At 45.2% G+C, this 14924-nt stretch overlaps 1 protein-coding gene across 1 annotated transcript; it reads right to left on the reverse strand.

Annotated features, from left to right (window-relative positions):
- Positions 1–734: 734 nt before the first annotated feature.
- Positions 735–14636, reverse strand: LOC104045549 (acyl-CoA (8-3)-desaturase). Its single transcript, XM_064453271.1, has 12 exons — positions 14397–14636; positions 11425–11535; positions 9910–10107; positions 9405–9506; positions 9100–9228; positions 7660–7720; positions 5621–5697; positions 4713–4810; positions 3966–4062; positions 3169–3248; positions 2290–2415; positions 735–852 (listed from the first exon to the last, which is right to left on the reverse strand). Exons 1-12 carry the CDS (start codon positions 14634–14636, stop codon positions 735–737), a joined length of 1437 nt encoding a protein of 478 aa, XP_064309341.1.
- Positions 14637–14924: the final 288 nt, after the last annotated feature.

Genomic DNA, 14924 nt, shown 5'->3' on the forward strand with positions numbered 1-14924 from the left:
CCCAAACTTCTGCTGCTGGGAGCAATAAAGACAACAGCTTCAGCTGTGCAGGGAGCTGAAGCAGCTGATTCTGCCTGGCCCCAGCTGCATCCTTCCCACCCCTCAGCAATGCCACTGCTGGGTGGAGCAGAGGCCAGGGGAGCCCCAGGAGAGAGGGCAGAGATCGGCATCGCCCCTCAGTGATGCCAGGTCAGCATGTGGGGCTCTGCCCTGCATGGGACTCCAGGGAGGAAGGAATCTGTGGAGGAGTCTCCCTCAGGTCCCCCTCCACAGAGAGAAACCTAGGAGGTGCTGGGGGCCTGGGCATGAACCCAGCTGGTGAGTGGGTGCCTTTGTTTTAGATAAAAATGGCTATATGAGCTAAGCATAATAATCACTGTGGAACTGTTTGTCCCTGACAAAGACATGCAAACTTAAAACAGGACAAAACTAGTGTTATGGGGATGCTTATTCTTAAAGTGTATATGTATTAGGCTCATAGGATAAAAGCAGAGCTATGACACAAATAAATAGCATTTTTTATTCATGGAACTATATTAAGCATTAGCTTATTGTTCTATACTTTTTGGTAGAGCCCTGTCATTCTCCAAGTGAGTGCCCTTACCTGTTGTAACTTCACCTATGACTAGCATCTGGTCAAGGTGCTGTGCAAACACCCCAGGCTCCAAGGCAAGCCTGAGGAGCTGAGACACACAGCCTGCCAGAAGTGTCTTGCTCAGCAGCACCTGCAAGCCTCAAGCTCCAGGTGAGTACAGCTTACTCGGAGACCCAGAGGGTGATGAAGAAATAAATCTGTTCCCCATCATGAAGTTCATTGCACACTCTTCAACTGCAGAATTGCTGAACTTGGTTCTAATGGTTATAACAGCAATTTAGTGAGTGTAATGGGTTTATGGTTTATATGAACTGTGTGGAGCCAAAGAGTAGCTCAACTTCATATTGAGTTTGCAAAGCCTCACGCTTGAGGCTTGTCAGGCTTGCTCAGCCTGACCTTTTACTGGACCATCTGCAACTTGGTTTTATTTGTTTTAGCTGCAACAGCAACTCTTCTATTTGACCAAATGTCTATGGCTAGTTTACTTTTGGTTTATCTTTCTATAGTATGATCATATTCTTATATAGATAGTAGTACCAAGCAGTTACTTGCTGTAGAATGAGATAGAGCTGTCTGCTAATGTAATGAAATACAGATCTGGTATAATAGTAGCAGCTTTGAGACATGAAGACCAAGGATGTGGCATGAAGAAGTACAGGCATGAAGTGTTTAAGAGCATTTTGAGGCATAGACTTGACAGTGGAGACCTAATGGTTATAAACAACTCAGCCAGCTGAGCAGGGGGAAGCATATGCATGGCTCAGCCCAACTAAGTACAAAAAACCCAAACAACGAACAAAGAAACCTTGGAGAGAGCAGTGGTCTTGAGCTGGTTTCAACCCATGTATTTCTTCCTGAGAGCTGGGGATGCCTGGCATTGTGACAACAAGGATGCTCTAGAGAAGAGTAATGGGAAACACATTTATGTTCTTATTCAACTGCATATTGCAATTGTTATACTCAAAGTGTGATACATACTTGATTATAATTTATTATTATTTAAGCGCATTGCTAGAACACTAGGTTAATTCAAAATCCTGTACAATTTCACATGACTTCAAAGGAGCAAACATTATGTTAAGCATTAAACCTTCCACATGAGGAATATCTAAAAAAAAACACTGGTCAGAGGACTCCAACATGAAGTTAAGTGTGTGCAGCTGCACTAGCCCCTAATCTGACTTGTCTTGGCCATATTTACTCAGACACAGCTCACAAAGGGTTTCTCCTGTTCTAACCAGTCATCTCCTGCTTGCCCTATCCACTCTTAACATGTCTGAACCAAAACACCAGGGAAGACTAGGAGTAAAATTCAGGTAACTTCATATCTATTGGAATCATATCCTTCAGTTCTTATTTTCTTCTGCCATAGAATCTGTTGCGGTCCCTGCTCCTCAGCTTGCTGGGAATGCGAAGACATGGCAGGCTGTGAATGGTACCATCAAGCTTTGTCTTCTTATTTGTGTAGGTAGGCGTCAAGCCAGAGCTCTCCTGAATTCTTCAGAGAGCTAAGAGAGAGGGAGAGAGCACAAGAGGCTGCTTATTCAGGGTTACTCAGGAGAGCGTTGGTGGGGACAGGGGAAATGGGAGTTTGTGTGTGGATTTGTAAGAGAAGAACAAGCCAACTTTTGTTCTTAGGCTTCCAGTCCCTCCTACATCCTTCTGCAATGTTTTACCAATGTGGTGTTACTTACTGCACAATGTCTGCAAAAGCTGTGAGCAGCGGCTTACATTGGTACTCAATGCCGTGTTTGGCACACAAGGACTTCACCAGAGGAGCCACCTTCCAGTAGTTGTGTCTTGGCATTGTGGGGAATAGGCTGTGAAGAGAAGGCAGACGGATTTGCTTCCAGTGCTCCATCAGAAATACCACCTTTCACTTGTTCATATTCATTAGTACTTCCCAGGAATCACACAGCTCACACTGAGTTGGGTCTTCAGCTGCTCCTGGCTCTTCTTTACCCTTGGTGTGCTTTTAGCACAAGGAACTCATGAGACTTTCCTGCTTTCCCCTTCCATTATTTTCCACAGCTGTCTCTAGCATCTCTGAAGCAACATTTCTCTAAATTAAGTGATGCTATAAACTGGAAGAATTGGCTTCCCCCCCTCCTCTTCCTCCAGTAGTAACCATCTCCATAGCACAGAAAAGGAGATGAGCCCATCCTCCCATTGCATATCTCAGTCTCTAGACTGATAGTGTCAGTGGTCAGTACAGGTAGGCTTGAACTATTATGTCAGACTATAAATAGCGTGCCTTAAAACGTGCATTTTCACTAATGCTTCAGAGCTACTGCTTTGGATGGACCCTGTTGCTGTCCATATGGTTGCATAGATCCTGTGAGGTTCAATTTTCCCTAGTCATTCTCACCTTCCTATGGGTCCAGTGAAGGCTTTGAATTACATTATGATTATTTTTTAGGGTTTTCAGTCTTTTTAAAGACAAACTCATTGATGGCCCACATCTCTTTGTAGAATTCAGAGCAAAGACAAGTAGGGGAAAGAAATAAAAAAAACACACAACTATTTTTTTGAAAGAAGAGGGAAGAAAACCCTCTCTCAGGGTGTGTACTCACTGGTGTTCAATCTGGAAGTTCAGATGCCCAGTAAACCAGTCATTGAACAGAGACTGCTCAACATTGCATGTTGCCTGGAGCTGGAGGAGGGGAAAGGAAAGCAAAGTCAGTGCAGATTGGCGACTGCAGCCTCTCTCATTTGTCTAAAGAGCACAGTATGCTGTGCTACTCTACCCTGTTGTTTTCTTTTAGCCTAAGCTGAGCTACCTCAAGCCAGGGGTCATATTCCTCCTTCAGCTTTGTGGACCAGCAGAGGTACGTAGGCTGGCTAACATGGACCATGTTAAAACTAGGAGTTGGCTCTGTGCTCCTGTGAATGCATGTGAACAGTCAAAAGTTCCTCCTGTGTCTTCTCAAACCTATGTCTGCAGAAATAGCAGAGATGGCAGGGTACTTCTGTGGTGGTCAGCCTTTACTGCCCTACTCCAACAGGTGCCTCTGCAAAAAGGGGACACCACACTGGCATTCTACTCGTCCAAAATCGCTCAGCAAGAGCGGGACACAAGCTTCCATCTCTGCATAAGCAGAAAAGGTCCAAGAAAGAATGATGCAATATGTGGGGAGGTGGGTATGGTTAGGAAATAGAGCTGGAACCTGGCTTTGGTTTTAGATTGCCCGCAAGCGTGTCATCACTGTCCTCCTTTACTGCTACCATAACTGAATCCCATTATCCTATTAACCTTCACTTCCCAGTTGCCAACAGGATTTCACCGTTAATGCAATAGAGGACTTGCTTGTCTTATGGTTGGAATTTGTACCTGTATAACCACAATTCTTAAGAATGGAAAATATTTTACCTGAGTAGACACCCAGTCCAAATTGTTGTCATAGTAAATATCCATAGGGATATGGTTCATCTGTGAAACCCAGACAAACCAGCTGCTCTCCAGCATCCTGTGCAAGCAGACAAGAGGCCAGAATTCAGTACCAGGTAAGAAAGTCAATGATGAGCCAGACTTACAAACACACTGCTGAACACCAGCCTTGCTAATCCAGCACCTGAAGAACTTCCAAAACCTGGAAGTTTCATACTTCCTTAAGAAAACATTAAATAATCATGAGTTTCATATGAAACTGAGGTAGCCTGTTATTAATCTTGTTTTATCTGTAGCCAAGGACCAACTAATTAGAATCAGTAAAATGATCCAAGCGGAGATTTTATTGTCCGCTCAACCTAATGCTGCTGGATAATGCCTGGGTTTTTGCAAGCCCTGGCTAAGATGTGTCTGTTAAATGTTCTCTTTCTCTAACCAGTAGGAGACCCAACACCCAAAGCACTGAGTGAGACATGCTTGCCTCACGTAACAGTTTGGTCAGCACCCATGAGGTCTTTTTGCTGCCAGAGCCAGTGAGGCAACGTGAAACTTGAACTAGCAATTAAGCAGGAGAGTCTTAGATTAAATTTGTGGAATTAAAAAGCTAAGCAAAAATATGAGATGGTCATGGAGAACATGGAAAGATAAGCAAAGGCAGAGAAAGGCAGGCAGGCAGAGGTGGAAAGAATATGTAGAGGAAGGCTGAAGAACCTTCTAAAGGGATATCACCTGAATATAAAATAATATGCCAGGAGACTCTTTATTTCTAATAATGATCCATAAGTATAAAAGAATCTGATATAGAAGGTCAGCATCCAGGCCAAGTCCTACCAAAAACAGAGACAAGAAAAGAAAATCATTATAAATTACATTTGCTTAAGTCTTTTTCTAAGCTTCATGTTATATGTACAAAAGAACAATCTACATCTGTCTTCTGTAGTTTTTTTGCTAAATTGGATCATCTGGAGCAATCCAAGTTAACATAAGCTATAACACTGTCTTTCACAGCTTGCTGTAATAGAGATGAATCTGAGCATTCAGGCCTAGTAAGCAGATTAATATATTAGCAAGTGACTCTGCATTCAGAAACATGAGGCTTGATCAGATCATTGCCCAGGACTCCACAGCGCACTAAGCGCTAGACCAACGATCTCATTTTTGGCTGGAAGTTGTGTTACATATACAGGAAGACAGAACATGTAAGAGAAGGAAGAACGAAGCAGGTCTGGCTGCCTGGCCTAGGAAGCAACGCCAAGTATACGCACACTGCTGAGAAATCAAGGACAACAGTTCCTGTAAACCCACATCCTCCCGTTCCTGACCACTATTTGCTCCCCAAACCATAGGAGACAGCACCCTTCATCGTTCTGCAAATGAGGCAAAGCAGTACAAGCCAAACAGCCTGTTGCTTGTTTTCAGGCCTTTATCATCGAGCTGGGGAACATAAAGGGTTTAGCAGAAACTACGCGGAGCCACTGAAAACACTGCACCAAGCTGACTGTCGTATTAGCCTTAACTGAATGGCACAGTGTGACACAGCAGGGACTCAGCTCTGGGCAGAAGTTGGCCCCGTGTTCAGAAGAAGGGTTGAAGGCCCACAGCTGACCCCTCTTGGTTGCACAAGTAGCAGTACTTACCGCCCAATACCTTTTTGTGTATGCAATATAAAAGGTGTGGCAGTGGAAGTAGGTGGGAAACAGGAGCGGAGGAAGAGCTGTAAGGGAGAATTCATTGTCACTGGTAATGTCATGGACTGAATGGCAGATAAACTGGAAGCAAAGGATCCCTGAACGGCTACTCAATATGGAGAATATTCTGAGAAGCTTTAGGGCTGCAGGATTTTCTGGATGATATCAGTATGGACCAACGCAGACAAGCCATAAGCAATCTGGGAGCCTGCTGACCTCAAGAGGTAAAGCAGAGGTATGACAAGAAGCTCTCTGAATCTTGACTGGGGACAGTTCCTGCTCTTCAGCACGACAGCCTGCTACTGCTTATGTCAGCTGCCAACACAGGTATTACGGCCTTGCATTTCCTCGTGGAGAGCTATGACCACAGGTTCTTTTAGAAAAGAGTGAAAACAAAAAAAGGATGTGGAGAACCCTGAAAAATAAGGAGAACAAGACCCCATAAACTTAGTAATAATCTTGAGTACCACAGTAACCACTTTGCAAGAAAGCAACTGACTGATACTGGTTAGGATGCTATGCAGGGCTCTGAACAACCTGATCTAGCTGAGGGTGTCCCTGCTCACTGCAGGAGGGTTGGACTACACAACCTCTAAAGGTCCCTTCCAACCCAAACTATTCTATCATTCCATGATTTGTGCCTCTAAATATTTCTAGGTCTGTCCATTAATCCGAGAGTGCTCACAAATCCAAGATTTCATTTTAGGCTTCTAACCGAGGAACAGCCACAGAGTAGTATTTCGAGAAGTGGCTTCCACAGCCCCAAAGCATAGTTGGCTCCTCATTCAGTCGTTCAAAGCAGGGGAACAACAGGAATACATGCAAAATTGCTTCCCTACCAGGGATTTTTGGATTGCAAGAACTCAGACTCAGCCTTCCAAATGGACATCTCACTTGTCCTTAATAAAACAACAAAAACAAACCCACTATTATTTAAATTCGAATACTACTGAAGGATGTGGTATGACGTTGTACCTCAGAGTCACTGAGGAGGTCATGAAAGATCTGGGATAGGATCAGCTTAACTAGGCATCTCAGAGTTGCCTGAGACACGTGCACCTGAGCTAACCCTGCTAGTTCTGTCTAGCCACTTGAGACACCAGCCGCTGCTGGAGTGCGGTTCCTGCTGTCTGCAGAGGTCAAGGGGAAAAAGAAAGGTCAAATGAATCACACCTTGAAAGTGCCCATTTATGCTGGGTTTTAGGGTTCAAATTCATACTGTTGACTTTCCAGGCAAGCATCCTAAGCAGCAGACTTTAGACTACTCTGGAGAGATGCAAGAGGTGATACCTCCTTGTCCCATGTTGAAATTGTGCTGCTTTGCAAAAGGAACAAAGCTTCACTAAGATGGGAAGAAGAGCACAGGAGTGAGTCTAGAGGTCAGGGCACTAACAGTGGAGAAATTCTGAGTTTTTACTCTGCTGTTTACATACTTCGTTAGCCATACATTACACAGCTCTTGTAAACAGTCCCCGGAGCCTTCATCTCACTCTCCCGAGTAACTTCCTTAACTAGCGAGTTAAGAGTCTCTCTCCTTTTCTCTGTCTAAATAGGTGTAGACTTATGTTTACAAAGCAATACAGTTTTAAGATGACGTAGGATAAACATACCCCCATACTTTTTCTCCCCTGGAACAAACATAAGCCATTTGGCTAGAAATTCTCAAACCAAATGAATGTGTTTCAAGTCAAGAAACCCGACAGAAGCAGGTTTCAAGCACAGAAACCCAATCTCACATAGGCTCATCTGATAATTCAGGCTGGAAAGGACCCTCAGGATCTCAGAGGAATATCAGCTATAATGTCAGACCAGGTTACTCAGGGTTTTACCCAGTCAGGTCTTCAACACCTCCAAAAATCAGACGCAAACTGATTATTACGTTCTTTGATGTAGGCACCTCAGTTCTGCTGAAGTCCTGCAGGTCAAATTAAGATCTACAAACCCCGTTAGTACCCCTCGTTGTATTGCAGGAGAACAGAGATACTCACTGATGAAGAAGTATTTGTGTTGGTGGTTGTATGGCATGTATTTTTTCTTTTTGATCCCAAGCTGTGAAAAGAAACCACAAAGAATACTAAGGTAACTTGTTTTCCACTCTTTCTCCCCCAGAAGCACTCTTGCCACAACCCTCACTCCTGCTGTCTCCCCCTTGTCTACCTGTCCTCTTAGTTTACATACATAATATACCTTTTCTATAAGTCTTCATTCCATTAGTGTAAGGCTTCGATGCCTTACAGCTTTGTGAAGTCCTTCAAAGACAAACTGCTAAGCAAGCATGAGATTTCTCTAGTAGGGGAAAAATAAGTGATTCTTGGAAAGTAATTCTAGCTGTACTTATGCCAAGCCAAAACAGAGGTAACAGCCCATAAGAAAAACCCGTGTTGATATATTGTAGGAAGGAAACTGCTCTCACAGGTACCACCATTGTCTGGGTTGGAACAGAATGATGGAGTGAAAACTATACCAGGACATTTCATCCAATAAAAGATGGTGTGATCTGTAAGTTATGACAAAAATAATTTTGAAGATGGATAGAGGTGGATTTTAACTGCTGAATTTCCTTGGTTTTGTGTTCTTACCACATTCATAATTCATTTGGTGAAATATTAGATATTTCAAGGCTAAGTTCTATTATTGGTCCAAAATAGTCAGGTGTATTTTCTCTTTTCTCCGATTCTGTACATTTAAATGACAGTTTCACAATGGCAAAGGTCTTCCAAGGAGAACAATATTTCACTGCTGTAGCTACTCTGACAGGGTCTCAAGAACTGATGAAGTAGTACAGCAAAAGGGGTTCCGCATCGTCTTAGGTTGTTGCTCCTGGAAGCGGCCTAGAACTGAAGCACCCTATGTGGTCAAATGACTTCTCCCCACAAGAGGGACCCACCACCAACCAGTCCTACCGAGCTGCAGGAAGAGCCCTTGGTTTTCAGCGCTGCTGTGCTGGCTGCCTTTCTCAGCAAGGCTTCTGCTTCTCCTAGAAGGCATAGACATGCCAAAGCCACCTGCACCTCTGAGCCTCAGACATTAATATTAAGTAATTATCACAAGCCAACAGCAGACATGCTTTAGGGGCGTGTTTACAAGTTATCTAATAATCATTAATTACTGACTTGTTCTACTAGGTCATTAAGCTGCTATAAACATTAATAGTCTTTTTGCTGATGGATTTCTCACCCTACATATGATGCATGTACGTCATCTCTAATTTATTTACAACTACTTGTCAGCTGTTCAAGAAATTTTTAAAGGAACTTCATGTGACTGTGACCTGCTTACAAAGGCTGAAGAAAGTAGACACAGATGAAAGCAATCTTCAGGAACTGTCATCACATCTTAGTTTTAGGTTTTCACGGTACAGTGTGCTTTTTGTTGGCTAGGGTGTTCTTCCCAGCCCCTGCTACGTGAGCATACACACACACACTGACCTCCACAGAGAATTTCTTCCCCAAAGTAAACAAGAAGGGGTGCATATCAATATCAGGATCTTTCTGGAAGCAGTTGGGTTTGGCGTGGTGCCGGGAGTGCAGGAGAGTCCACCATTTGGCTGACGCCCCCTGTTTTAGTGAAGAACAAAACATGAGAAGTGCAATACTCTCAGAGCCAGAGTCTCTCAAGCAATTCCCTCCCTCACCCAACAATGAACACACCATCCTCCACAGAGCCTTCAGAACACATGTTTTTACAGGAAAGCCCATCACATCTAAGAACTTTTCCAGGGTCAGGTACTTACAATCAAATGGCACATCACAAACTTATGCAGCAAGTGGTTCCACTTGGTCTCCCTGAATACTGAAAGATGTCCTAAATCATGCTGCAACCATGAAGCCTGGACCTGGAATTGGAAAAAGAAAACACTGGGAGCTGAGGGAAAGGGGAATGGAGACCAGGACAGTGCCACTCCCATCTTTGCTTTGAAATATCACTATTTATTTCTTGGACAGTGCTCCAAAATCACAGCCAGAAAGGAACTATGAAATCCTAATATTCTTGGAGCTTCCCCTAGCATCTCTCTTACTGAAAGAATCCCAGACTAGGTTTAGCAGGAGCTCCCCACATCCAGAATGTCTTCTTTATATCTTCCATAAAGACATTCCAAATAGTGGTTGTTTTCTTATGACAAAGGAGAGCTATGCCAAGTAAGGAAGTGGGGGGCTACAAACTGCTGTAATATTATGTGTATGAAAGTTGATGCAAGTCTACGTGCACATGTCCATGTTGTGGACTTAGTTGCTTACCTGGGAAATGGTCAGCACCACCAGAGAGGCAATAAAGGGCATTAAGGATGTCCCAAAGTAGAAGAGAATGAGCCAAGCAGCCGTATCCAGCAGGAGGATGTGAGCGAGGTGCAGGAAGAAGAAGAGTTTATTTGGCTCCAGAAGTCCCATTTTCTCCACACTGGCACGCAATTCACGGAAGTCTTTCACCAGCATTTTCTGTGGGAAGCACAGGTGTTACATGTTCCTTGTTTCTAGAGTGCAGCACTGCAGCCTCAAAAGCTAAGGACCACTTTAATGGAGGAAAGAAAGAGCAAAGAAAGAAAGGCCAAATGGGCAAGAGCTGGACTTGCATGCTAGTAAACTTTATCGTTGCTCTCCTACAGCTTCTCTGTGTCTTTGCCTGATAAGGTACACAGAGCAGAGGAGCAAGCAGCTGCCATCGCAGAGCACGATGGCCGAACCCCCAACCCCTAAGACTATATCTTTGGTGCTTCTTCCATCACCTTCTTGGCAAGTAGCCTAGGGCTCAGATGAGAGTTGTGTCGAGTGAAAGGTGTACTGTACATGCATGAACATAGCATGCCATCTTGTGGGCACTGAGGAAGGAGGATAGATGAAGAAATGAGCATGGCACAGGTGCTAGACCAACTCATCTTTGGCTTTGCCAGCTCCGCAGATGCCTCCCAAACCTGACTCCTGCCTCCACACAACCCAACCCAAAGGAGCTTGCCAGCCTACTTTCTCAATCATTTTGGGGAAATTGACTTTGCATGGAGCCAGACTGCTCTGAATTGTGTTTTTATATCCAAGTTACATGGGGTCATGTGTCATCTCGTCCCCCTTCCGCATGCAGTGTGGGACTGTGCAAAGGAAAAGTCAGGACAGGCTAGATGGAACAGGGAAAAGATATCTTGGATAATGGGAAGCAATGAGGACCATGCAGCCCAGGGAATACTTGTACTCCAAGACTATTCCCATCCTGTTGTCTGTGCCCCTCTCATGAGGTTTCCTTTGACATCACAGATTGGCACTGAGAGAGTAACCATCAACAGTACTTCTGCGAATGACCTTGAGACTGGTGCAAGAAGGCTGTCCAAAAAGGCAATGCCAATACAGCCTGTGAAACTCAATTCAAGGCTAAAACTCTATCTTCAGTCTCTTCCTGCAACAGAAGTCAGTACAGCCTGAGAATTTGCTGTCAGCTGGAAAGAATTACTTAATGTTTGGTCAGCTCTTTCTCAAAGCAAGGGAAAGAAAAGGTGGTAGCTGTGGTATTAATGAGAGCAAAACAAGGCTCTGCTATTTACGTAGAGTTGCTGTGCTAAGGAGGAATCTTCAGAAATTTTATTCTCAACCACACAATATGTATCTAGACTAATATTCATGTATTGTTTCTGAGTAATAGCACAAAAAATTGTGACGAACCTGGATCCCTTTGTTCCAGGAGCTACGCTGATAACAGAAGAACAAGGTCTAATCTCAGACTATTTCCCTTTAATCTACCTTTGGTCTGATTTACAAGGATAGACTTACATTCTTAGTGGGCTCAATACTGGGTTGATCTGGTGCCAGCTCACCAATCTGCAGTGACTTCAAGTACTTGCTCACCAGCACCTTGTCAACATGGAACGCTACAAAGGCATCCTGCGAACACACAAAAGCAAAGGAAGAGGTAAGAAAAACAAATGCTGTGTTACTAACCTCAATCTGCTGGGCACAGCAAGACATTCACTATGGAGGAACCTCAGTAGCAAAGAGGTCTGGTTTACCTTTCTATCTCCTTAAGATTTTGTTGACTTTTTTCTTCCCGTGTTTATCCTATGCTCTTAAGTGAGCTCTTATTTCAGCTGGCAAATGGAAGAGGTCTGAATCCCGCTACTGCAATTACTACAGGTATGCAAGCTCCATAATACAGAATAGAATTAATCTCCATTGTATGCCTAAAGCAGGGTCTACTTCCCTTGCCTTTCGCCTTCCCGCTCTTCTCAACCCCAATATTAGTGACTTTTCCATCTTCCTGGTCATCCAGGTGCCCAAAAGGCCTTTCTTATCAGCAGACCAGAAACTATTTTGTCGTACAATTTGTCAAAAGAGAAAATTGCCCTTTAAGTCTGACCGCTTAAAATTAAAATGGCATTCCTCTTTATTCACCGGGTAGAGAACTCCACTGCCAAATTAACTAAGGAAGCATTTCATCAAGGACCAAGCGATACCAGACAACTTTCTATTTTTCTCTAGTACTTAGAAGTATTCAGAAGGAAATGACTGCGAGGACACAATTCACAGGCACAGGCCTGGTGTTACTGCTCTCTCAAAGATACAGTCATGAAGAAGCCATGGTGTGACAGCCTCTAGGCAGGGCTGGGGACAGAAAGGACAGGATGCAGAAAAGCAGAAGAGGAGACAACTGTGTTGACAGAGCACGATGGGGGTGGTGGGAGCCCTGAAGCACAGCTGAGCCTGAGCCGAGCTGTGAATTCAGTCTGTAGGAAAGGAAATTCCCCTGAAGGTTCTCCAACCATTGAAAACTGCTTTTGTACATCCATGCCTTCAACTTACTGATCTGCTTGCATCCCTGCTCTCGCACCATCTTTCACCCAATTCAATTTAGTCTTCCTAAACAGACCAGAATCAGTGCTTTACTGCGTTCCAGCCCCAGAGTTACTCCAGAACAAATGTTTATTAAGAACAGTTGTGTGACCAAAAAAAAAAGATAATCTCTTTGAGCAAACTGCTACAGAATTTCTGTCCTCTACTCCAAAATGATATAGGTTTGGGCAACTGCGTGACTAACACTGAGGCATATATGTAACATACAGCGGGTTTAAATACCATGCAAATAATTGCTGTCACTGATGAATCCAAACATCAGCAAGCAGTTTCCCTGCAAAATAATCTACTGCAAGTACCTGGCTATTTCATGATGTTGCAACACCAGATGTTTTTACAGTCACCAAAATTCAACCAAGTTTTGCCAAATTCAGCCAAAAATTCCAGTCTCAGGATTGTTGCTCCCACTTCCTGAGTCACCTCATTCCTTACCTCTGCTCTTCTATCCTTCGTGATAAAATACCAGAACAAAAAGCAGCAATAAAAGAACTCCAGAGTTTTGTGCAGTGTCACCCTTACTAATATTGTGGCATTAATTATACTCTGTTTTCCATCCCTCAGGTTCTTTTCTTACTAAGAGCCTTCCATATTTCTCATCCACTCCTAAGTTATCCTTCAAGGCTATATGCTCTTGGTGCAACCTTCCAGTCAAACTAAGATATTTGTTTTTCATGCTATACATCCAAAAGATTAAGCAATTGACCTATTCCAAGACACACAGACCTCACTAAAATCTTATGGAGTTTCTTAAGAAATGCTTCTTTCACTTCCTTTTCTGTCTGCCTCCCAGACTAAGAGCCTACTGAATTCACACTGTCTCATAAAACTGCTCTTAGTAACCAAGAGGAGTTTCTTACTTCACCCACAATGTCCTGGGAATATTCCCACTGCAACTCAGCGTGGATATAACCAAGTTTGCTCTAAACCAGATAATCCGGGTTCACACATAATCAGGCTGCACAGGAGAGCACAGAACTCCACACACAATAACTTATATGGGAGATCAGGGAACTATTTATCTCGGTTTTTTTCTTTCAGAATACACAGCAAGGAAGCAATCCCATTTGTGATGTTAAGTTACATCACACAGGTGTTGATTTACCACTATTTTCTACCCTTCCTGCGTACACCAGAAGGCAAGAACTTCAAGGAATTTGCCGAACGTTTTGGTGCGTGTTTTATCACAGGTTTCCATGGTGTTAAAATAGCAGACAGGCAAGGAAGCACGATGAGCAGAAGCCTTTTTGCAAGTCAGAACTGCTCACTTGCCAGCAGTTGGACAATTCTTAACTGATTCTTTCCATTTTGTTCACCTCAGGGCTCAGGAGGACCATATGCAATAACTACAGAGGCTTTTCTGGAAGACTGCTTGGGAAAGCACGCTGTCTTTGCGTTCCCAACACGTTAGGCCGGGCGGCATTTAGGAGGGATACTTTTCCCAAAGGTACGGTTCTGGAAGCAGCTGCTGCCGTTGCCACAGGGCCGATGCACTCGCCGCTTGTGGCTTCTTCCCCACCTTACCCTGGCTGCAGCAATCACTGCCGTTCAGGGCAGCTGCAGAAGCAAGATCCGCAGATAAGAGTAATCCTAAAGACTTTAGCTGGATAAACAATTACAGGCTGGTTGCCCCAGGGGCTAAACCGTTTTATTTGCCTATTTCCATAGCATGAGGCTGGAAAGGTTGCGCAGAGCGGCGACCCTCCGTACCCCCAGACCCCGCTGCTGCCTACCCCACCCCAGACCCCCCCCCAGTTCCCCCCGAAGCCACCTCCCAGGCTCCCGCTGGATGATGCTGGCCGGGTACCAGCCGCCTCCTCCTCCCCGCATCCCAAAGCGCGCCGGCAGCAAAAGCCCCCCCGCCCCATCCCCGTCCGTCCGTCGGTCCCGCCGCTCACCGTGGCGTCCTGCCCGGCGTGGCTGCCGATGAGCCGGGCCCCTCCCGGGTGCCTCCGGTAGAAGTGGCTGATGTCGTACACCTTCCTCTCGATCACCAGCCAGCGCTCCTGGGGCGGCGGCCCCCGCCCGCTCCGCTGCCCGATCTCCTCCCAGGTGAAGCGCCGCAGCGGCCGCCCCGCCTCGGAGCCCCCATCCCGCCCTTCACGCACCTCCCCGGCACCCCGCAGCGGTACCGCCATCCTCCTCCTCCTCTTTCCTCCCCTCTCTCCCTCCCGCCAAGGCATATAAGGGTGGGGCGCGCCCGGCCCGCCCCGGGCCCCCGCCCTCCTCCTCTGCCCATCCCGGGAGGTCGGCGGAGGGGCTTTGGGAAAGGCGAGTGATGCTGGCAAAGCCGCGGTGCCGAGCTCCTGCACAGGCTCCAGCAGCCCTGGGGTTCACCTTGTCCCGTGTTCCCCACCCCACCCCCCAAAAAAAAACACACCCGCTTTTTCACTGCCCCGGCTCCAGCAGCCGCAGTGCGATCCAGG

This window comes from Phalacrocorax carbo, chromosome 5, assembly GCF_963921805.1.
Source record: "Phalacrocorax carbo chromosome 5, bPhaCar2.1, whole genome shotgun sequence".
Lineage (NCBI taxonomy): Eukaryota > Metazoa > Chordata > Aves > Suliformes > Phalacrocoracidae > Phalacrocorax > Phalacrocorax carbo.